Source organism: Pecten maximus, chromosome 9, assembly GCF_902652985.1.
Source record: "Pecten maximus chromosome 9, xPecMax1.1, whole genome shotgun sequence".
In the NCBI taxonomy this organism is placed as follows: Eukaryota; Metazoa; Mollusca; class Bivalvia; order Pectinida; family Pectinidae; genus Pecten; species Pecten maximus.
This window is the reverse complement of record NC_047023.1, coordinates 26,814,003-26,839,699: the sequence shown is the minus strand read 5'-3', so window position 1 is coordinate 26,839,699 and position 25,697 is coordinate 26,814,003. Positions and strand designations below refer to the sequence as shown.

Here is a 25,697-nt window from a genome sequence, read left to right as displayed (position 1 = left end):
TCCCTTGTGTAACAAATGCTATCCTACAAAGAAATATATTGGTTTATATTTTCCACCGGTTTATCGATTTTGTGTTCGAGTTATAGTTTCGTGTATTTAGATTTTTTAGATAATATTGATACATATTCAGGACCTTATACAGCTGTTAAAGACAATGTTTCTATAATCAAGTCAACTGGTGTAAACGGTTTTATATGTGTCGATCATTTCTACATAGTACCGTCACGATAAAACTGTTTATGTTTTATAAGTTTCAGATATTGATGTCTACTAAGTCTTTTACAGTTTAAAGGATGGTAATTTGATGAAAACACGCAAGCAGCTTAGACGATATATTTAAAGGACTAAATTTACTGAAAGGTGTTAAAGATATACACAATGATAACATTTTAAGCCTGTTAATCATATCCTCAATTTCACTTAAACCTTTCAAAAATGATAACACGTCCCTTCTGTCACTTTTACATGTATAGCGATTATCAAATACAGTTTCTGTCTTTAAATACACTGTAGTTTTCTAGGTATTGAAGATATTAAAGGTTAAGTATAATATATATGATATATATTAAAATGTATGTTTTCATTTATTTGAAATATATATTAAAAACATTAAAATTAGATTGTAAATCATTCACCTGCATAAACGATCTACGTACAATGTACTTATCTAATCTATCGATAGATAACATATTTAGATATGATATATTGATACGTAGTAAGCCAGATAGTAGGTGAAAACGTCCTCTAGGTCGAGTGAAGAGAAGCAAGGTTACACATGTTCATAATACAGTAAATCTACGTAATATTGGGGATACATTACACAAGATTAAAGTCATTTGAATGAAGATTTATTTTGGCTTGCGTCATTGCCTATCCAATGAACAACAACAATGTGGAATCGCCATATTGTCCTACTAACGACATACCCTTGACCTACATGCGCAATGTTAAGTTAAATGTGTAGAACATAACATATTGTACATCGGCGTCTGGTGTGTGTGTGTGTCTCAATGATTCCGTTGGTGTTAACGTTGTAAGACTGACCACGTACACAGACTGCCCGTCCACTATACATATATAAACCATTTAACCTGGGCTATCAAACCGTCTCTCGTTCACCTGTGGATATTGCCCAAATAAACGCCAACAGGTACACATATTTCGAATATATTTGTACAATTCTTTGTACGTGTGCTATCAGTACTGAAGAAAACAGACGACAGACTGGAGGTCAGTATGGCGGACAAGAAAACCACTGTAGCTGTATGCATGGACGGGAGTAAACATTCCGACTACGCCCTAGAATGTAAGTACTGGTCATACACCTTGATATGTAGTATGCGTATATATAAACACCCCTGTGGTACAAAACGTTACGTGTACCTGATCACTGATCATGTGATTTAATACAAAGATATCGCATATGTGTATATACTTTAGGGATGAGTTAACATTAAAATGTCGATAACCGTCTGCAATTAAGTTGCAATGCATATGTACACCACATCTATGACTTTGATAATGTTCTCTATTCATAAATCACTGTAACAACTGCTTACTGGTTCTTATTTAGAAGCAGGGTGCTTTTAGCTACGATCTCCATGCTTTTTTATCTTAAATACCAGTTGTGTGCAGCATTTCATGTAAAATTAACGCTGAATTGAATGGATCTGCCATGGGGTAAGACTAATTGTAACAGAGTCCTTAGTTTATTTACTGCCATTTATACGACTTATGCAGTTTTTGCTCACATATCAGTGTTGTAAAATTTCCTGTCTCGCCAATTACTTAGAAATTGCTCTCAGTTTAGACAAGCCTTTAAGAAATAATATTGTTAGACGCAAAATCAATCTTTGCAGAAATTGTACAGAAATAGAAACAAAACACAAAACATAAATAGAAGAAGGAATCAATTCACTCGAGAACTTGTGTATTGTTAAACATATGGAACAAGTAACGAGGGAGTACATACATGATTTAATCAATCGTTGATCACTATTCTTTATAGTCTCACATGTTGTTAGTGATCACTGGGTACATGTATGCACTTATACAGGTATTTATGACATAATGCACTACTACTCTATTGATGCTCCTTCATTTACTATATTAAAACTACAGGAAAAATCAACAAAATATAAGGTATATGTTGTAATATATGAAAAGATACTTGCATTTATCTATAAATATTTACCATTGTATGGCACTGCCACTATATAACCCTACCAATTCAGTTGCGAGTTCACCAGCTTATGAACTGCCAACTGAAATTTGAATTTGAAAAAAATCGCACGACAAATAAAAAATCGCAGATGGTAAATATAAGCATTGAACGGCTTTCAGTTGGCATTCATAGTCAATATGAATGCCAACTGAAAGCCGTTCAATGCTTAAATAAACACCGAATCGTTTGGTATATTCTGTAATACTGTGAAAATGAATCGCACCATACCTCACCTGGCATATATATATATATACACCATACCTCCCCTGGCATATATATATACACGACACTTGACCTGGCATATATACAAACACCATACCTCACTTGTTATATATACACACACCATACCTTACCTGGCATATATATATATACCATACCTCACCTGTCATATATATGTATACCATACCTCACCTGTCATATATATATATACCATACCTCACCTGTCATATATATTTGCCTATATGTCGTTAGTAAACCAAATTGTATTCATGAGACTGTATACTACAATTTACAGTGATTCGGTCAGAGTAGGGATACAGCCCCAGGTGTTGCTGGTCAAAACAATGGTCCCCAGTTACATTCAGCCAGGAGAGATTTCGAACGCTAGCATTTATCTACATAAACCACCACAAAAAAAGCAAAGCAAGTTGTGAGAGTAAAATTTAATAATAGAAAAAATGAAGTCGACCGACTCGACACAACATTATTATAAGCTCTATTCCTGATATATAGGAAGTAATAAAATTGTCACTGTCGTCAAACAGGGGCTCGTTGTCGAATTGTCAGTCTGGTCGCGAAAATAGCGAAAATTAGACACTCGCTAAAAAAAACCCGATATACGGTATACACCATACCTCCCCTGTCATATATATATACACCATACCTCACCTGTCATATATATATACACCATACCTCACCTGGCATATATTTATACACCATACCTTACCTGTCATATATATATAAACCATACCTCACCTGTCATATATATATACACCATACCTCACCTGGCATATATTTATACACCATACCTCACCTGGCATATATTTATACACCATACCTTACCTGTCATATATATATAAACCATACCTTACCTGGCATATATATATACACCATACCTTACCTGGCATATAAATACACACCATACCTCACCTGGCATATATATATATACACACTATACCTCACCTGTCATATATATATACACCATACCTTACCTGTCATATATATACACACCATACCTCACCTGTCATATATATATACACCATACCTCACCTGTCATATATACACACACCATACCTTACCTGTCATATATACACACACCATACCTCACCTGTCATATATATATACACCATACCTCACCTGGCACATATATATACACCATACCTTACCTGTCATATATATACACACACTATACCTCACATGGCATTTATATACACCATACCTCACCTGGCATAGGTATATACACCATACCCTACATCGCATATGTTTACACAATACTTTACCTGGCATATATACTGTATATCTATATATTTACACAATACTTTATCTGGCATATATATACACACATTACCTTACCTGACATATATTACACACTAAGTATTCTTTTTATTGCAGACTATATGGAAAAAATCCATCGGCCGGAAAATGAGGTTCATATCATCCACTGCGGTAACTACAAAGCGATGGAAAGTTTGTGTGAGTAAATACGATATATAGAAGTTTATGTCTGATAATACTAGCTGTTTGATATATAGGGTCACCTTCAAACAGTATGTTGTACTATGGTGACTACAACCAGACAATATGTTACCCACAACTTGGTATGGCACACCAATACAGAGACGGAATGACATTTTAAACAATACAGAAAACATGTCTATTCTAACCCAAATTGTTCCCACAAGCCATTGGCTATTATTAAATTGCTGGCTTGATTTCTTAGATTCATTCAATCCTAAACATAAGAACCCTAGCCACGTGTTGAAAGACTTTTGTGTAAAAATAGTAATATGCTTGTATATCATTTTTTTTTTTTATATTGATTTGTAATAAAGGCTATTGAAACACAACATTTTACTCATCATACAGATTGAGTTTTAAGACTAACCATGCGATGAACGTTAACAATATTAAGGATGCTTAAATTATTATTCAGAACTACATATTTAAAAAAAGTTTCTTATTTCCGTTCTGCCTATTTAAAGTCTCTCGTAAAATTTGGTCATTACACAAAGTGAGGATGTCTTACTATTAAGCTTAATATTAAGCACCGAGATATTCGTGCTTCATTTATTAGAAGTTTTAACAAGAGATAGAAAAGTGTCTTATAATGTAAATCAAGTACGTTTTCTTACTCTCAGCCTTAGGGAGTATTTGCCGTTCCCCAAGACGTTCCCGCCGTAGTCACACGACTGAAGGTGGTAAGTCCGGTACAACAGTGTATCCGGATCTGAATGCTTCAGTGTCTAATTCAGTTGGTTAAATATGAAAACAGACTTACAAAGTGTAGTTATGTTATCAACCAGAAGATGATGTACTGCTTTAAATAACATCTACGGCATAGTCACTAGTTCTAAAAATAGAACTCAAGAAAGATATCGTTTGGCATTGAAAATTGGTACGTGATGTTTTCAAGTGGAATTTTCCACTGTATATATACTATATAAATCTAATGTTAGTCCTAAAAAACAAAAACTTAAGAAAGACCAGGCGGAAATAACTATGTTTAATCGTCATATCATTACACTGTTTTGGTGTTGTATGTCCATTACATAAAGTTTGTTATGAGCAAAGTTCTGATACTATCTACCGGGTCTTCAATTAGCTGTAGGCTCCTATTTCCAATTGTGACAACAAATCGTCAATGTCCAAATACATTACGACGTCAACGAACAGTGTAAAAGCTAATACATAAATTGGTTTACATACAGATCCATTCTTTTCAATTTAATTTGATGTTCTCTAGATTCCCGATGAAATGAAGATCATATCAAGAGGGTTGAAGATTTATTTAGCATATTTCTTCTCAAGAATAAAGTATTAGTATTATATTATTTATTTGTGAACATATAAAATGTACATTTTACAGTTTATTTTACCTAGACATTGGCTACTAATCAAATGTCATGTATTCATTATACTTCCATACTTGGGCGAACATTGTATTTTGCAAAGCTGATATACTAACCAGGGGATCCAATATTTGTTTGTTAGGATCCAGTACCTATATTGGTTTATACCGTCGTTATTACTTAATAGACCCTATCTATCACACGAAGTAATACGCATCATAATCTAGGCTACCTATATTGTGATCCGGTTTATCCAATCCGTTACTTTTAATTTACCTGTGTCTTGATAAAGGGGCAGATTGCCTCAAAAGTTCGACAATTTACTTGTCTGTACTGTCGTTATTACTACTTGACATATATTTCTATTTCTAGTAATACGCTTCCAACATTTGTTTGTTAGGATCCAGTACATATATATTGGTTTATACCGTCGTTATTACTTACTAGACCCTATATATATATATATATATATATTTGGCATTGACTACAGATATTATCTTTTATCCCTAGGTATATGTACTGTGTATGTGTATGAATATTTAACATATCCCCTGCTTCGGATCCTCATATAGCTGTTTGTGAACATTGTGTCACAACTGTGTTTTAACAGGGAATTGATTGTAACCTTTGGAACTATTGTAGACTTGTCATTATAAAATACAGTACATGTAGTTGAGTAAAAATAGTAGTATAGTAAGAGCCTACGTACAGAAATATTAATGTTAAATATGACATCAGTATATGCATGTTTTCTAATATCAAGGAAAATAGCAAAACTTCATAACAAAACTACAACTAAAATCATTCAATTGGCTTTGTCTTGTTTGGAATGTAATATATTTCCAGGGAGGGGATCATGAGATGTCATAAAATCTGATTCCCATATTTAATTTATATTGGTTTGATTAAACATAAGAAAACAGCAGTACTCTTTCAAAGATGTCAACAATTACTGTCAATTTGTTTTACCGTTTTTGTATCTATACTAGTAACCATGGTTTTTTTAAGCTACACGTTGAATACCAACACTTAAATATTTGTATCATAAAAAAACCCTTTTTATCATTTTATTTGGTGCTTGCTATTAGCATATGAGATATTTAAAAGTTATACATTTAGAGGTACATGTTCAACATTGAAGCGAATTTGTTTCATACATCGATTAAAACTATTAATCATCCCAATCTGAATTTGTATAAATATATCTATATATCTATATGCACTGTTACAAACACTGATTTTTTTATCAGCTATGTCCATGGCTCCAGCCGAACCTGGACTTTTACAGTCCGTCATAGACGAAGAGGAAAAGCGAATCCATGAAACTATGGAGCATATCAAACAGAAACTCCATGACTGGCATGTAAGTATACCGAACAATCTAATTTTCCACTCATGTGACAAAATGTCTAAAAACTAAGGTTCGTTTCCCAATGACCGTGCCAATATGAGAAAAATTCACTTTTCAAAGGCTCAGTTGTAAAGATGCTTAAAAATTTGCCAGAAGACCATAGTTGTCCACAAAATTGTCTTAGTATATCTTTTTTACTTTTATTGTCCCAAACATTCCAATAACTTTTATTGCGCGACGATTTAATTCATATCACTTTGACATAGTTCAAAAACATTAACATCTTAAGGATATCAGATAGTTTTGTTACACCATGAAAATTAACTAACAATGGAGGTTTAGATTATGAAATAGAATATAATCTAAATACTTAATTTTGTTAACATGACTAGGACCTTTCACGTTATCATACCGGTTTTATATCACGCTATTCATGTTTTAGCTGAATGCCGTTATCTCAAGAATCCATGGAGATCCCGCGCACGTGTTGTTACACAAGTGTAACGATATTGGTGCAAAAATGATTGTTATTGGATCACGTGGGCAGGGGAAGATCCGACGGACATTTCTGGGCAGTGTCAGTGACTACATCGTTCACCACGCACACGTACCGGTCGTTGTGTGTAAACACGAAAGTCATTTCCATCCTCATCATGGACACACAAACCATTAACAAAATTGATATTTGGTTATTGACGCAAGTGGTGCATTTTCGGGGTATTCTATGACTTTGTAAATATTGTATATCTGTGTTTAATCATGACTTTATACCTGACCAAATTGTAAACTACTGGTGATGTAACAACTAATATTATGTATCAGCGAAATGTTAATTACCAGACCTACACCATTTGCAATTTTCAAAAGCAGTATTCTGAAACGCATTTAGCGCTGCTATAATTTTGCGCAATGTTTTTGGAATGGAACGCGCATAAAAGATTACCGCTAAATTATGTACTTTTACAGAATTACATAAGTGTAGCATTATTTAAAGTGACCACTTGTGACGTCATATTTTATAGGACATTGTTTTGTTTAATCTTATTAGGAACCCTGAATAAATGGTCGACATATGTGAACTGTAAACATCTCGTCATACATTATTGGTGCAATAAATGATATTTTAGGCACGTCGTATGTGATATAATGATATGAAAATAGATTAACCAAAATCACCATTCCTTATTTGGTATTTATCGACAGTTTATTTTTAAATGCTACATGTATCTTGATATGGGTAATTTGCCATTATGCTGTGGGTTGTTAGCTAAGATGGTATGGCGAAATGGCTGCTTTGTTATGGTATGGTGTTTTGCAAGCAATGTAAAAGATATTTTGTACGGTGTCTTTTTCGTTAAAAATGTTATTAAATAAAGTTGTTGGGACAAAAACAAGTTGTTGTCTATTATTGCTTGTTTAATAAAATCAACAACAATCATATTAAAAGTTACTTTCTTAAAATAATTATACACAAATATATGTCAATAATAAATGAACAACTTGTTAAGTGAATAGGTAACAGTGATACTGTTCAAATATAATGTATAATCATAAAAATCCACAAAAGCTTACAGTTCCCAATGACATGTATACATGTAAAAAAAGTATACTCTACAGAAAACTATTTTCTTTGTTCTGTCATTTAACACAATATAGGGGAAAATAAAGATACTAAAGGTGTATATTTGTGAAATATATAAACCTTTCCTCACAGAACAAGCTTTCATCAATTGCGTATTTTGAAACTGACCAGCTAAAGGCCCTAATTAAAATTAATCAGATGAAAACACGTGTATATTATATCGATCTCCAACGTCAAACGGCGTGTCTTTTGTGAAGCAATATCTGTGAACGTGATTATATTGCAAATGTATTTCAGTTTCATATTTTGTCTGTTACATGATAACAATCATCCAGAACAATCCAACAAAACACTTAGAATAGCATATAGAATAAAAACTGATATATTGACATTTTTTTCATAAAGGGATTGAATACACACGTCGAACTTCATTCGTATCTATAATGCAAACAATGTCGCCAGCAGCAGCATTTGATTAAACATTAACAGCAAGCTTAACACCAATTATATGTCCTTGTACACTTGGGTTCTCTCTCCCGCGTTTTGGTTTTGAATGTATTGTTATTTAATAAGATAATTAAAACAGATGTTTGAAATGTGAATGATGTTTTGAAACTGTTCAACATAGGGATCCATTTTTAAAATTGTTTTATTTCATCCGTTCAAAGGTTGAATATGGTAATACATTGCAGTACATGGCTCACATTTGTTAATTTGTTTGATTGAAACTAGTGTTGTCTTCCCTTACAAGGAATCATTTTCCTATTTGTTACTCCATCATTAAACAGATTGCATAATAATCAATGAAGGGAGCTGTACCTACAGAAGCCCTTATCAATGATAAGTATTTTTTTCAATACTTAAACAACAGTGCGACCGGAAGTCGGTCTGTGTACACCTTTCTTTCTCATGAGTTATTCTTATAGACATTATAGCAATTATATTATATTTATCGTAGACATATGTATGTATCTGAGACAGCCTTACAATCAATAAAGAACGATGGTTTATATAAACAGCAGGATATAATCGTTCAGATTGATTTTGTGTTGATTAACGTCATGTCAACAGTCCTCTGTTCTATGTGCATGCGTTAACTTCGTGTTTGTCTTCTCGTGACAGTGTTAAACTGATATCGACGTCATATTGCTACCTCACTGAAGTATATTACAGAATACACCCAGCATAACAGCCCATCTGGTCAAATTACAATGGACAAACAAGTCGTTTCACCACTTATATGCTGAGCGTGAAGCAGAAACTATGAAAGCCATGATTTAAAAGGAATGGTCATAGGTCTCAGGACAAATAAACACAGGCATAAAACAATAAATAGCAATTGGACCTTACACCATAATGCTACGCAACAATGCTAAAGTAAACCTACACCGGCTGTCACTGCTAGTTGTGGTATTTGCCAGGATCGCTATCGTCTGTTGTAATGATGCAACGCCCAACTCACTTTAATTGTTTTTTTAATTGGACAATCATAATGACCGCTTTATGATGTCAGTTCAGGAAAGGGATTCCTTTCGGTTCATTACACTGGCACCGGAGTTGGCAAGTTGTATTATTTGCAGCGCGGTGTGTCAGACTTGGTGTAACATGTAAAATGTCTAAACATCTTGGTATGTAAATGACACATAGGACCATCAATTCTGAAAAAAATTGTATGTAAGGCTAAACTGATTTCGGATCAGCTCCATTTTCTTTGTGGAAGTCGCGGTACCAGTCCAAGTGTGTTTAATTTCCTTTAATGAACGGAACACCAGAAGTTTGCACTCCCAAATATTGTCAATGGCTTTATTTCGGTCGGTGTCCCTGCCTGAGTAACAGAACCCTTTTTAAGGCTAACCCCTTGAGGTAAAATGGTTTCTCTTTTAGGTCATGTTCATCTAGCTCTAACAGCGTCATACCATCAACCATGTGTTCCATGCAGACATCAGCCATGTGGTCAAGTTTGTAAAACCGGAACATCTCTACAAGTTCCGATATTGTCATATTTTCTATCGTTATTGTATCTAACTTCAACATTTTGAATTCATCAGTTGAGTTTGGATCGTCTGTACAATTCAGCGTCGGCACAGCTGATGTTAATGGTGTGTAAGATGAAACCGGTGGTACTGGTGCTGCTTTGTATTCATCAACGTTCCTGCAGTGGTCTCTTGATTCATTCATCATTAATCGTTGATTGTGTGGATGCGGTTTGACCTGATCGAAGGCATCGTCTTCCTTGAACGTGCTTTGTGTGAAGGTTGGCGACGACAGTTGGCGTTTGATCTCTTCGGGCGAAGGAGGTTGTATGTGGGCTTCAATGCATATAGGTGGAGGTGGTGCTCTGGGAAGCTGCTGTAAGGTTAAACTTTCCCTTGCAAATGATCGAGGTGGTAAAATTGGAAGCAAATTCCTACGAGGTACAGCGGGCGGTCCTTGGACCCCAGGATCTCGGCGTGATGTAGGTTTAAGGTCAGCTGAAACAGAATACTTTAAAATTAAGATTTTACGTGTCGGAGTTATTTGAGTAATAATATTTCTAATATGTCAATGTTAATTTCTTAATTTTCTTTGGATTTTAACATAACAATTGATGCAATTTTGAAGAATTAATAGAAATTATGTAATCTACATATGGCGAATGTGTCCCCTGGTTGTACCTGTACAATGGTTAAGAGGCGAATCGCTTATCAACACGAGTTGTATTTTTTTTACATCGCACTGGGGCTAATTCTGTTAAATGAGTATTATTATTTTTTTTTCTGATAAAAACCGTAGATTGAAATGGTATTACAGGTTTGGTTTGGTTAAGTGTTGTTTAAAGCCCTACAAATCACAGCCTCCCTGTTTGCTACCTCACTGAAACATAATGCCAAAGACCCAGTAGGACACCTCACCCTGTCATATTATTCTACGTGTTAAGTACGAGTTAAAAAAAAAAAAAAACATTTAAGAGACTCTAGTATGCCTCGGCCAGGGACAAGACCCGAAATTTTCGTTTAAGAAGAAGAAAGGTATTTAGAAATGAGAGAAAAGCCGATATCCTACATTTAGTCGCCTCTTATGATCATGCTCTTCGGACAGCAAGTATGATTCTTATATTTAACTTCCGGGCAGTAATCCTAAATAAATGATATGATTTCATGTAGGAGTATGACTAAGTTATATAACAAGAATATAACAAGGTTGTATATCGGAGGCGTAACCAACAAATTCATATTGAAAAAGCAATATTTGGTAATCATCTGAACAATTATTTGAATTAAGCATATAATATCGGGATTTTATACATAAACAAGCCGTCGTGTTGTTTTCACTTCTATGTAAAGTTATTGTAGATACCAGGGAGTGTTCAAGGGTGCATAACCATAGTAAACACATGAAAATAGATACTTGCAAAGTATTTTCAACTTATGTTTACCAAATCTGTTCTTACTTAGATCGTACCATGCATACTCACGTGACCATTGTTTGCCGTACAGATTGTATAAGCTGAAATCATCAGGATCTCTTCCCACGTGTTTGCCAAACACAGCTTTGAAGGACGAGTCCTTATCTGTATTGATGACCTGTACAATAACTCCACTCATTTCGTCCTCCCTAACGTTAAGGCACCAAACGTTTTGTATTCTCAGCATGTCATTGTCAAGATTCTCGATTCGATCGCTGCTGTATCCATCCGAACAACACACACAAATTAACGGTTTCTCGTTTAGCGGTAACACATTAAGCCCTACCTCTATTTCATATGTCTGATGTATATCTTCATCCTCAAATACCATTTCCTTTGGTCGATAGAAATCCATGTGGATTACTTCACCAGCAGTTATCACAGTGTTATCTGCTTTGGGATCGGGCAGGGCAGTGACATCGACGGACCCATTTGATAATTGTATGGAAACACGTTCACCATTTACAGAGCCGGTCAGGATGTTCTTAAGCGCTCCATCTTTATAACGGTCGATCTGTAGCACCTCACCTTCAGAAATCATCCGAATATGATTACCATCACCGCATCCGAAGAGGAGCTTATTAGCTTTCACAGATACCGGCATATCACTCAGAATGTCTGCAACATTTCTATAAACCTTGCCTGCGAAATGGTTATCTTTTAAGTCTGCTTTATCGGACACAAATATGTTGCTAGTGAATAGGTTTTCTGTGTTGGTATACTCGTCCCCATCACCATCATCAGCTGATTTCCGCCTCGTTCGGTCTGAAGTATCCGAGTCCTTACATCTGAGTCTCAGGTCAGCATTGGAGGCAGGGGGTACATATATCCTAAGCCCTCGTCCATATAAAGTGAGGACATTATTTCGTTTGTCCGGGAAATGTTTACCTTCCTCGGACGTGAGGTCACCCTTAACAATCCGAATAGTGGTAGGGTATACCAGAGTTCGTAAAACGCTTGTAAGAGAACATTTCTCCATTAGCCAGGTCTTCTACCACACAGACCAATATATAATATACTCAACAAATGCAATCCAAAGGCTATGCTGACCAGTCAGGAATGTCAAAAGATATATATACACCAGGAAATAGTACAGATAAATCCCACGATTTATTTGCTTGATAACAACCAGGAAGTACAAATGTTTAACAACCTACCGTACACCAGTATTATAATGACGCCATTTTCCTGTTTCATCCCAATCTTCCGTGTACTTCGTTCAAAGCCGGTACCTTTACGATACAAATGAGATTAGCTGGAATCGGTAGGTCTCAAATATTTCCCTTCAAATTTGTCTTAAGATTGATAGTGCTTTGTGTAGAATATATCAGTATACACAATCCACACATGTACCTTTGTTTAGCGTGAAACGGGTGCACTGAACACTTCCGTCGTCTGTTATTTAAAGTATGACAGGATAGGTACACAGTAACTTGACATGCGTGCTAAATAAGTTTTCAGGTAAGAGTTTACCTTTACGTACCGTGTATGGTTAGTCTTGTTACTATTATTAAAACGTGGTCACCGCTCGTGGAAGAACATATCGGGAATCATCAGATTTCACACATTATTATTGTTATTATTATTATTGCTTAATTGAATAATTATTTTGAAAAGGACACTTTTTGTACATTGATTATTGCTGATTTTATTGAAACAAACAATGAAAACAGCCTTGCTTGTCACAATATACTTTATTTTTTAACATTCAAAAAATATACAAATCGGTTGTTATTCGATGAACATGCACTCCACGATACCATAATATGAAGTTGCCATTGCACTAGATTAAAAATTACATATGTACCTAATTACCCACTACAAAATTGAAACTTATCCATATTCATTTAGCCTTTCAATAACTGGTTGTTGACAAATGACACCAAATAAACCCCATAATTAATGTAGCTTTACCAAACAATAATCTAGGCTGTTTCAATTCAGGAATTAATTCATATATGAACATCTATTTACTACAACCCCTCCCCCCCAACATTTTAACAGCATGAGTGTACATTTTGAAAATGTCTCGGAGGAGATATACAAGACTGACAAGAGAGGATGTAATTCTGTAAAGATCCATAATTAGCACTAAATTACTTTTATTACAGAATTATATGTGTGGGTTTTTTCGAGACCTTTTATTCAGCCTATCGCTTTTATATATTGTAAGATGTTCATGTCAATGTCACCGGTAATTCACATTTGGGTCAGTTATTAAGTACAGATAAAACAAAGATATACAACCTCTATAGAGTAAAAAAATACCTCCGGAATGCACACTTTGCTTCAATAACCAAATACATATTTTATTAGTGGTTTTTGTACGCATGATAAGGATGCATCACTTTTGTTCGTGGAATATGTTGATAACGGCGTTCAACTGAAACATGAATAACCCCGTAATATCAGAATGTTATGATAACGTCACATCTTCATGTCGTTTTTCGCTAAATAAAAAAGGTAAACATTCATACTTACAGTATTAAATAACATTCTTCAAATATATTGTGGAACCCTAAAAAAGCTAGAAAATAAAACGTTCCTCGGATTGTTATCTATAGAAATAGCATGCTCATATTATCCGTGCTTTTACAAACAAATATATATAAAAAATCATATGATCAGCTGAACCAATAATTTCTTCTGGATTGTAAGTCTCCACAAGCAGATTAGTGTACATAAACGTATTGCTTTACGTAACATGCATATATCAATTGTACATTGATTTTGAAACAGACTAGCGAAAGGCCTTGTTTAAATCTACCTCGCGGTTTCACTTCTATATCACATGGATATCACGCGACGTGTCAATCGGTGAGCAATATGTGTAAGTGACAAACGGCGATTACATTTTAGTAAGTGGTGTTTAACATATGAATCATCTTAGCTTGCCTGGTATATTACACGGAAAAATAATCTGCAACACAGAAAATACACATCAGAATCAAAATTGATATGTTGTCATTTTACACTAAGTGATTGTATCCGTGAGTTGACCTGCATTGGCATACATAATGCATACAAGGTCGTTAGAAGCAATTGAAAAAAAAAAAAAAACCAGTAAACTTAACAACAAACGTCTGTCCTTATATACATTGTGCGGTGGCCGAGTGGTTAAGGTGTCCCGACACTTTAACACTAGCCCTCCACCACTGGGTTGCGAGTTCGAAACCTACGTGGGGCAGTTGCCAGGTACTGACCGTAGGCCGGTGGTTTTTTCTCCGGGTACTCCGGCTTTCCTCCAACTTCAAAACCTAGCACGTCCTTAAATGACCCTGGCTGTTGATAGGACGTTTAACAAAAACAAACCAAAGCTTCACACACGTTGTAATCACAGGTGTTGTTATCTTCTTAGGTAATTAAAAAAAAAAATGTTGAAAATGAGAATGATCTTTAAAATTGATTTTGAACATAAAGAGTCTTGTTCTAAAACAATAACTGTATGTCATCCCCTGTGGGCACAAGGTTGAATATTGTGTGTGTGAGTAATACCAGGCTAGGCTCACGCTTGATTGTTAATTTATTTGATTATAATCCGTGTTGTCAGCAGTTTACTAGGTTTTGTTTATATTTAGGTGTTTAACAGCCATGGTCCTATGAGGATGGGTGCAAAGGCGGCACCTATAGAAAGACAGAAAGATTGAGTAGTGGGGAAATCATTTAAGAAAAAATAAGAAAAAATGAGTAGTGGGGAAATCATTTAAGAAATAAAAAGAAAGACTGAGTAGTGGGGAAAGATTTAAGATCCCGAGTGTTGCAATGGTGGGTCTGCAGATCTGTTTTGGTCTCTTTAATGTCCCCTTTATAGACGACACGGAGGAAAGTACCAGATTTTTCAGGGGGCCTCATAATTAGGCATCTCTAACAATATGAGAATATATGTTATGCTTTCTTGACAATACAAATTGTACAAGTTTGCTGCAAGATAGGCATATGATCATATAAGTGGTGGGTTAAAAATAAATGATGAAAACGACAGTATAAAGTTGTCCATCTTAGGTAAATCTCTAAACAAATGATGATAACTCTACAAAGCGTGGCATACTTAATATACATAGATCAAATATGACAAAGTCTGGGTTGAAATTTGTAATTCTAATGGTGAAACGTCAATTTACATTATAGATGTACATGTCCAAACTGACATACAACGGACATTTTACTATGTCATATGCTTTACATAGTTAGCAGTGTTACCGAAAGTCTATCTTAGTACCAGACATATCGCAATGTACATGTATATTTCACAGATGTATGTAACAGAGACATTGTTACCATCAATAAAAAACGAAACACCTTTTACATAAAAAGCGGTAATAATGCCCGAAATTCCAATGAGACACTAGGTTAGTTGGAGATAAAAGAGACAAAATGGTAGATAGGATGTCCACTATGGTTACTTCTGTCAGTACCACTGAGGTATGTTGTAAATGTTTAACGTCCTACTAACACAATTAAATCATTTAATGATGTCGACTTAAATTGGATAACCATAGTGACCGCTTTACAGTGGCAGTTCTTTGAAATCTTATATCGGTGACACAATGACACGGTATCCCTCATAGTCCAATATACCGACACCAGAGTTGGCAAAATGTTTTTCTTCGTATTTGCGGAGTGTCACACAGGGTGCATCATGTACAATGCTTAGACGCATATGTATGTCACTGTCTGGTACCAGAGAGGGAGTGATACTTAGGAATATCATTTTTGATAAGGTTATCATACATCATACGCAGATTGATAAATTACGCTGAAGACGGAACATGAAGACTTAATTCAGTTTAGTATTGGATCATATATGTATTCTATGTATTCTATGTTTTCGCTGAATTTATTTGGATTTGCTTCATTTAATGTGTGGATATCACAGTACCAGTCCAAGTGCGTTTTAGGCTCCGTCAATGAACACCAGCAGTTTGTACTCTTCAAATAATGTCATTGACATCATTTCGGTCGGTGCCCTTGCTTGAGTAACAGAACCCGTTTTAAGGCTAACCCCTTGAGGCAAAATGGTTCGCATTTAAGATCCTGTTCATCTAACTCTAACAATGTCACACCATCAACCATATGTTCCATGCAGACATCAGCCATGTGGTCAAGTTTGTAAAACCGGAACATCTCTACAAGTTCCGATATTGTCATATTGTCTATCTTTATTGTATCGTGCTTCAACATCTTGAATTCATCAGTTGAGTTTGGATCGTCTTTACAATTCGTCGATACGGCTGATGGTGCATTATGTGAAACAGGTGGGGCCGCTGTTGGCTCATTTTCCTCAATGTTGACGTAGTTTTCTGATGTGACTGCCATTGGTTTTTGTTTGTGTGGATGTGGTGCATCTTCTGGAAATGTTCCTTCGTCCTTAATAGTCATTTCTGTGAAGATCGGTGACGAAGACTGTTGTTTGCCCTTTGCAGACGGAGAAGGTTGATGATGAGGTCCATCACATACATGTATTGGCGGTAATGGTGCCATGGGAAGGCGTTGTAATGTTTCACTTGTCTTTTTAGATCGCCGAAATGGTAAAATGGGCGGTTGGACCCCAGGATCTCGGCGAGGTATAGGTTCCATGTAGTCGGCTGAAAAATATATCTGTATTTGTACAATGGTACAGGGGTATCTTCAGACAATAGTATTTTGCAAGCCTGCTATCAAGAAACGTTAGATAAACAGTGTGGGTTAATTGATTTCGTGAGATATATGTGGTATTATGATTATAAAAGCGATAGAGATTTCGAAGTTGTCGAAAATTAAGATACATGATATATTTCAACAAGAGTTTAGAGAAAAGATTAAATCTACTTTGAAGTGTGCCTTATATAAGCATTAAGTGATAATTTTGGTTAAAAAACATATTGAACTATGCCTATAGGTAATGTCATCACATAATTTAAAAGTAGAGTTTGGATGTTATGATATATCACGTAACCTTAGAAAGTGCAATGTTTGTAATAATGGAGATATAAAAGATGAATTCCAATGCCAATGCTATACAGAGTTGAAAAGTAAGTTCATAAAATATTATTTTACTAGATCAAGCATGTATACATTTATAAAACTAATATGCACAGAAAAGAAAAAGATCTGACCAACCTGGCAAACTCATTTCCTTAACCAAAAACGAGATCGCTGTTATGATATGAGACGTAATATATGTTCTGTATTATCAAATTCAATCAGTCTTGGGCAATTTGCCAATCTATATTTATTCATTATTCTATACATAACGTGAATATATAAACTATAACGTATTTATAAATAAATTATGTACTGCTGTAATTTCTATGGCTGAATTCGTTATTTTCAGACCTCTTGTGTAAAATTAATTACCAGAGTGTGAGGTACATTTCTTTACACTATTCTAGCTATAACCAGTGTGGGTTTGTGAGTATGTGTGAGGAATGTGAGGATTTGTTGAATATGTAATTTTACTGATAAACTTTGGCTTAAAACTATCATTAAAAGAACGTGAGCTTGAACTTGTGATATTAATGTTAGAGGATAAATAGCACAGGTAAAGACAATTCACGGTACAATGATATAAATGTAAGAGGATAAAAAGTACAGGTAAACGTAATTGACGGTACAATGATATAATGTAAGAGAGGATAAATAGTACAGGTAAAGACAATTGACGGTATAATGATATAAATGTAAGAGGATAAAAAGTACAGGTAAAGATGATTGACGGTACAATGATATAAATGTAAGAGGATAAAACCTACAGGTAAAGACAATTGACGGTACAATGATATAAATGTAAGAGGATAAATAGCACAGGTAAAGACAATTGACGGTACAATGATATAAATGTAAGAGGATAAATAGTACAGGTAAAGACAATTGACGGTACAATGATATAAATGTAAGAGGATAAATAGCACAGGTAAAGATAATTGACGGTACAATGATATAAATGTAAGAGGATAAAACGTACAGGTAAAGACAATTGATGGTACAATGATATAAATGTAAGACAATAAAAAACACAGGTAAAGATAATTGACGGTACAATGATATAATGTAAGAGAGGATAAATAGTACAGGTAAAGATAATTAATTGTCCAATGATATAAATGTAAGAGAGGATAAATAGCACAGGTAAAGATAATTGACGGTACAATGATATAAATGTAAGAGAGGATAAATAGTACAAGTAAAGATATTTGACGGTACAATGATATAAATGTAAGAGATGATAAATAGTACAGGTAAAGATAATTGACGGTACAATGATATAAATGTTAGAGGATAAAAAGTACAGGTCAAGATAATTGACGGTACAATGATATAAATGTAAGAGATAGATTAATTGAAGTTTAATCTAGGTACATTTTGAAGTAAAGATACGATACGTTTTTTTTTATTATTAGTTTCACAATTTCATTGTTCACGCCAGACGAACGCACGCACGCACATACATACCCCCCCCCCCCCCCCCCTTTTTTTTTTTTTTACCTAATTCTTAAATTGTCGAGTGTTGTAAATCGTGAACATTCATTTCATTTTCATAGTGCTTGGAATCTTGTAATAGGACTCTGGTATGTATTTGTCACGTATTTCCTTCACCGAGTTATTTTCGCATTTATAAATACACATGTAATGAAACTCGTCGTAAATGTGTATGTTACATAATGGACATTCCCTATCTTGTGGGGACACACCAGCCAATCGACCACTTTCAAATTGTAATGTAACCCTGGTGTCAGAAGTGCTTGAGCTACGCCAGGACGGGTTATATTCGATCCCTAGCGGAGGCAGTGATTCTGTTACAGTAATATAAAATTAGATGTCCTAAATCTGCATTAAGCTTTTTTCTTTCCTCCGATTATGATTGAGTAGATACGTCTCTAACTCCAATATCATTTAAAAAAAAACCGAATAAATTCTGAGGAAGTATCTATATCATGGTACCAATTTAGAATGAATTGATCAATTAGACTTCATTTATTGGCAATACATAAATATTATCTACCCCATACGCTATTATAACCTGTTTTTTTTAGTATTAATTTGATAAACGTAACAACTTAAGTGATTTGTTAAAATTGCACTGAAATAGCAATGTTCAAAGTTATTAAAATTAAATGTATTGGAAAAAAAAAACTGAAAAAATGTGTGTTTGTTTTTAAAAGTACACGACAACTTATTTCCCAGACAGCTTGTTGTACAATGTATATATTTCGATGTACTGGGGTCATTTTGCTACATTGTACACTTGCAACACTGGGAAATGGGTCATAATAAGAACCCATGTTCTAGAAAATGAGTTCGTACTGGAAGAGGTCAACTCTTCATAATATATATATTCCAAGAACAAGATGAATGAAATATGATACATCTATGATACAAGGTGAAGATATTGTACATCGATCCTAGGGTTCAAGGTGCAGCTATGATACAGTGATTGTTCAGAAAGAAGAGAAAGGGTATTTATAAGATCCCAACTTTAGTTGCCTCCTACGATAATGCAATGGGTGCAACTGGTGTGATTCTTACGGCCTACCTGCAGGGAATCATTCTAAAGAAAGGGAATGACGCACTGAATATAGGAGTATGATTAAAGTTCGGATTTGAGTGATTACATGTCGAAGGCGTATCCGACAGATTCTACTTAAGCAATAATTTTTGACAACCATATTTACACTTTCCTTGACTATGGATTCACACAAAGTATATATGCGTCGTGTTGTATACACCTAAGACTACTACATATATCTACCTCAGGTACCGGTGAATGTTCAAGAGTGCCTAACCATAATACACATCTGAAAATATATACTTTAGTTGTATTTATATAAATATACTTGCAAAAAATATTTTCAATTTTGTTCCCTATCCTTTTTCGTTTTTGTAATTATAGAAGTCATACAATGGATACTCACGTGACAAGTGTTTGCCGTACAGATTGTATAAGCTGAAATCATCAGGATCCCTTCCCACGTGTTTGCCAAACACAGCTTTGAAGGACGAGTCCTTATCTGTATTGATGACCTGTACAATAACTCCACTCATTACGTCCTCCCTAACGTTCAGGCACCAAACGTTCTGTATACTCAGCATGTCATTGTCAAGATTCTCGATTCGATCGCTGCTGTATCCGTCCGAACAACACACACAAAGTAACGGTTTCTCGTTTAGCGGTAACACATTAAGCCCTACCTCTATTTCATATGTCTGATGTATATCTTCATCCTCAAATACCATTTCCTTTGGTCGATAGAAATCCATTACATCACCAGCAGTTATCACAGTGTTATCTGCTTTGGGATCTGGCAGGGCAGTGACGTCGACGGATCCATTTGATAATTGTATGGAAACACGTTCACCATTTACAGAGCCGGTCAGGATGTTCTTAGTTGCTCCATCTTTGTACCGGTCGATCTGTAGCACCTCACCTTCAGAAATCATCCGAATATGATTACCCTCACCGCATCCGAAGAGGGGCCTATTAGCTTTCACTGATGCCGGCATATCACTCAGAATGTCTGCAACATTTCTATAAACCTTGCCTGCGAAATGGTTATCTTTTAAGTCTGTTTTATCGGACACAAATATGTTGTTAGTGAATAGGTTTTCTGTGTTAGTATACTCTTCTCCATCATCAGCATCAGCTGATTTCCGCCTCGTTCGGTCTGAAGTATCCGAGTCCTTACATCTGAGTCTCAGGTCAGCATTGGCGGCAGGGGGTACATAAATCCTAAGTCCGCGTCCATATAAAGTGAGGACATTATTTCGTTTGTCCGGGAAATATTTACCTTCCTCGGACGTGAGGTCCCCCTTAACAATCCTAATAGTGGTAGGGTATACCAGAGTTTGTAAAACGCTTGTAAGAGTACATTTCTCCATGAGGTTAGTCGTCTACCACACAGGCAAATATATCGTACTCATTGAATGCAATCTGATGGCAGAGCTGATTATTCGAGCATGCCAAAACTCATATATACACCATGACGTCATAATTATGGTGCAAAGGTTTATCAGTCCGACGAATCAAATGTTTGATAACAACCAGGAAGTACAGTTGTTTTACAGCCTATCGCACATTCTGTAGTATTATACTTACATCATTATATTTCATTTCTTCCTTTTCAATCATCCCTGTACTTTGTTTAAAGCCGCTACCGTTACAATGTGGTAGAGTTATGCTGGTATTGGTTCTCGAAATATTTCCCTAAAAATTAAAGTTTTCAGATTAGTTATTGTGTTTTATGTACCCGTGTACATACTTCACACGCGTACCTTTTCTGGTGTGTAACTGGTACACGTAATACCTGTCGTCTGCAGTGTGAGGTGTATAAGGAAATGTAAACATTCAACATTACATGCGTGTTCAAGTGTTCAGATAAGACTACCGTGCAAGTTTTGGATTCATATTTTAAAGGTAGCCACTGCTCTTATTTATATCAAAACATCGGAAATTATCAGATTTCACAGCTTGACAACCGCTAATGAACAGAGATCTACTATAGATCTCTGTCATGACTAATTAGATATTTTAAACATTTTGATAGCACTTCAAGATCGGCATTTTCCAGAGCTAGGAGATCCATTGGTAAACAATCCCTGTGCAGTATATACACATACTTTATACTCAGTACACATGCAGTACTAGTGGAAATAAGTGCCATCTACATATAAGTCTGTTTTACCGGTGTGGCATTATATTTTGAAGCATGGTGAAATGAACCGGAGTCAAATACCATAATGGTAAATGAACACCCATGGTAAAGTGAAGCCACATAATAATTTACTTTTAATTTGATTTTTAATTTTTTAGCGTAATTATTTCTCTTAACCTAATAAAACATATTAAGGGTGGAGCGGTGCGCTTCACTTGACCATAGCAAACGAAAGTTGGCGGAGATAGTACACGTACAAAGGGTTTCGTCCATCCGTCCTTTCGTCCGGTGGCGTTACCGGATCACAACTCCTACACCATTTAATATCACTTCCCAAAACTTTCTACACAAATCAATCGAGTGGTCTAATAGTGTCTTTGGTGTGGAGCAATTTCCAGTCTCAATACTTCCATAGTTACCAGGAAAAGAAAATGTATAAGTAACGTATAGTAGTATTATTTTGCCTGTCCCGCTTCGTCAATACACTACAATGTGAGTTTCAAGGTAACTCCAAAATTCACTAACTTTTCAGTATTTTTCCAAACACAACAACAACAAAAAAAAACCCTCCCCACAATAGTATGGGAGCACTCTGTATACATTATAGACATGTGAATATTGCAAAACAAATATGAAATATCGCAAAATCATTAAGTCTCAAAATTCACATGAAAAGTGAGAGGAAAATAAATCTGGATATATAATAGAATTCATTATTAACATCTGTCGGTTTAGTTTTGCATGCGAAAAACACATCTCTGATAATGATCACACAGGCTACCTGACTACACAAGTTGTGTCCCTTGGATTGTGGAAGTCTGTAGAAACCACAAAGCACATGCTATTATTATTTCTTTCGTACATTAAAAAGCTATTTTCTTGGAAAGTGGGAAACATATTTTATGTAAGTTTTACAAAACTTTATTTAATTTACAACGTTTGCGAAACATTCAAAACAAGCGAAACAACTTTTGTTCAAAGCGCGGGGAGGGTCTTCAGATGGGAGGAAACCGAAGTTCCTCGGGGAGAACTCAAGTGTAAAACAATATCACATTCATGATTATGTGAAATACCATCATACAGTTGGTTCGTCCTTCTAGGACTCGCCAGTTATGTTAAGGGTCAACAGTGTAACAGTCATTTGTAAATGAAACACATGGAAGGAAAACCCATAGAATGTGAATACCTCGTAGATATAATGTATGATAAAATTAAAAATAAAACCACACCACACGGGCAAAGTTTGTGAATTCCTCGTAGATTCATTCATTCATTCTTTAATTCCTCTTAAAGAGATACAGAAAATACAGATAAATACAAAGCAATTATTTTTTGGTATTACAGTCAATGATTTTCAAAAGAGAAGGAAATGAAAAAATGGGTCATCGCGTTCGCGTCGCGACGCGCTTTTCCTGTGTTTTAGAATCTGTCCTCAGCTGCAAGATATACATTCGATGCAGCTCTCAGGAATCGAGTGGCCATCATCTGTAGAGTTCTGATATCTTCAATTCTATCGTTGGTTTTTCCAAATAATATCTGGACAAACTCTTCGTCGGCAGTATTGTCCAACACTATACAAGTTTCTGTATCGCATAAGTCTAGGGCATCTGTCATGAATTTGTCTCTTACAAGATGTGTGGAATCGTACTGCGTCACGTAATGTCGTATGATGATGTGTGGAATCGCACTGCGTCACGTAATGTCGTATGATGTCAGATCTTATTTTTCCACATTTGCTACATGTGCATCTCTGTTCATTATTCTGTGGAGGGTAAGTTAGTAATTTTGACACGAAGCGCGCACAAGCAGGGTCTGGGGATGATTTGGGGTTAAGCCAAAGTCCATGGGGATAGATCTGATGATGGGTACATTTGAATCTGGAGAAAGCACTTTCCTGGTCCATTCGGTCAGGCCATAGGGTCGTTTCGACGTTTCTGATTGAAGTGTTTATGAGTAACTTCCATGACAACTTTGATGGGAAATCTATCTTGGTAAGAATATAATGTTCCAGCAGGTCCATGAGGTTATATTTAGTCAGTAGATTGCACATATCGGGTATAAATCCTTTTTGTTCTGGAATGTCATTGCTAAGGTAGGTATATAAACGAATTAGAAATACCTTCTTTGCCAGAAAATAATTTGGAAGTTTTATAAGGCGGTATAGGAACTGTAATTTTCTTCTGTCAATTTCACCTAACATACTCTCTGCTATATCAGAGCGCGTGTGTGCAGGGAACTCCTGTATTCTCCTAGCTGCTAGATGTTGGAAACATGATAGTTTTTCATTATCAATTTGTCGAATATTGTTCCAAGTTTCACAACCTTATAGTACCGATGGTAATACAACTTTTCTGTATTGATTAAGGTATGTCATTTGATTGATGTTACAGTTATGTGTTCCAACTCCAAGAACAGAGAAAAGCAATGCGCGTCCTTTTTAACAGCTTTTTTCTATCTTCGAGCAGGACAAATTGCTGGATATTAGAATTCCAAGATGTTCATGGACCTCTTTTGTTTCTAATTCCACTCCATCTAGGCTCCAGTGAAAGCTAGTGTTGTTGAATCGTCCACCTAACACCATAGTACAACTTTTTGTAGCACTGAATAAGAATCTCCACTGGGATGAATAGTTTTCGCAAATATCGAGAAGGCATGCATTGCAGCGAACGTGGCGACAGCGCTAATAATGTAATGTCATCAGCGAGCGTAGGGCTACAACAGCGTAATGCGTTTAACGGCGAACCAAGATTTGAATCCATCAAGTCATTCAGAAGATCGTCAATGAAGATCAGATAGTATAATGTAGACAAAGTCCCTCCTTGTCTCAATGCACGTTTCATGTTGATCCAACGAGATTTAGTTCCATTACATAGTACAGTGCTTTTTAGTTCTGTATATGTGTTGTTGATGATGGTAAGTATTTTTCCGTTAATTCCTTTTGATTTCAGTTTTTGTATGAGTCCCTCATGCCACACAGTATCAAATGCTTTCTTTATGTCGAGGAAAGCAACATTCACTTTGCTCTGTTGTTCAATATTGGCATAGAGTGTTTCCTGAAGATTAAATGACGCTGTTTGACAACCGACCTGACGTTGGAAGCCCTGTTGTTGTTCATTTGGAAAGGTTGGGCAATTTTCCGAAAGCCATGAAGTGAGCCGTCTGTGGAGAATACTTTCATATAGCGTATATACTACAGGCAAAAGTGTAATGGGCGGTAATTCCGGGGCCCGATCTTGGTTTGTTGTTTCCCTTGTATATTGGTATAATAACACCCCTTTTCCATCCTTCAGGAATTTTAGGACTGATTGTAACAATGTTGAATAATTTCGTTAGGTAAATGATTAATGTCCGACCACCATATTTAATATGCTCATTTGTTATTCCATCGACTCCCGGAGC

At 35.6% G+C, this 25,697-nt stretch overlaps 3 protein-coding genes across 3 annotated transcripts; 1 reads left to right on the top strand and 2 right to left on the bottom strand.

Annotated features, from left to right (window-relative positions):
• Positions 1-958: 958 nt before the first annotated feature.
• On the top strand, positions 959-8,037 carry LOC117334386 (universal stress protein YxiE-like). The gene is made up of 4 exons (XM_033893979.1): positions 959-1,306; positions 3,836-3,916; positions 6,543-6,655; positions 7,086-8,037. The coding sequence occupies exons 1-4, from the start codon at positions 1,237-1,239 to the stop codon at positions 7,314-7,316; spliced, it is 495 nt and encodes a 164-aa protein (XP_033749870.1). The 5' UTR covers positions 959-1,236; the 3' UTR covers positions 7,317-8,037.
• A 573-nt stretch (positions 8,038-8,610) lies between these two features.
• Positions 8,611-13,072, bottom strand: LOC117334385. Its single transcript, XM_033893978.1, has 2 exons — positions 11,680-13,072; positions 8,611-10,696 (listed from the first exon to the last, which is right to left on the bottom strand). Exons 1-2 carry the CDS (start codon positions 12,647-12,649, stop codon positions 10,029-10,031), a joined length of 1,638 nt encoding a protein of 545 aa, XP_033749869.1. The 5' UTR covers positions 12,650-13,072; the 3' UTR covers positions 8,611-10,028.
• Positions 13,073-13,345: 273 nt separating this feature from the next.
• On the bottom strand, positions 13,346-21,900 carry LOC117334862. The gene is made up of 2 exons (XM_033894693.1): positions 20,562-21,900; positions 13,346-17,255 (listed from the first exon to the last, which is right to left on the bottom strand). Exons 1-2 carry the CDS (start codon positions 21,523-21,525, stop codon positions 16,621-16,623), a joined length of 1,599 nt encoding a protein of 532 aa, XP_033750584.1. The 5' UTR covers positions 21,526-21,900; the 3' UTR covers positions 13,346-16,620.
• Positions 21,901-25,697: the final 3,797 nt, after the last annotated feature.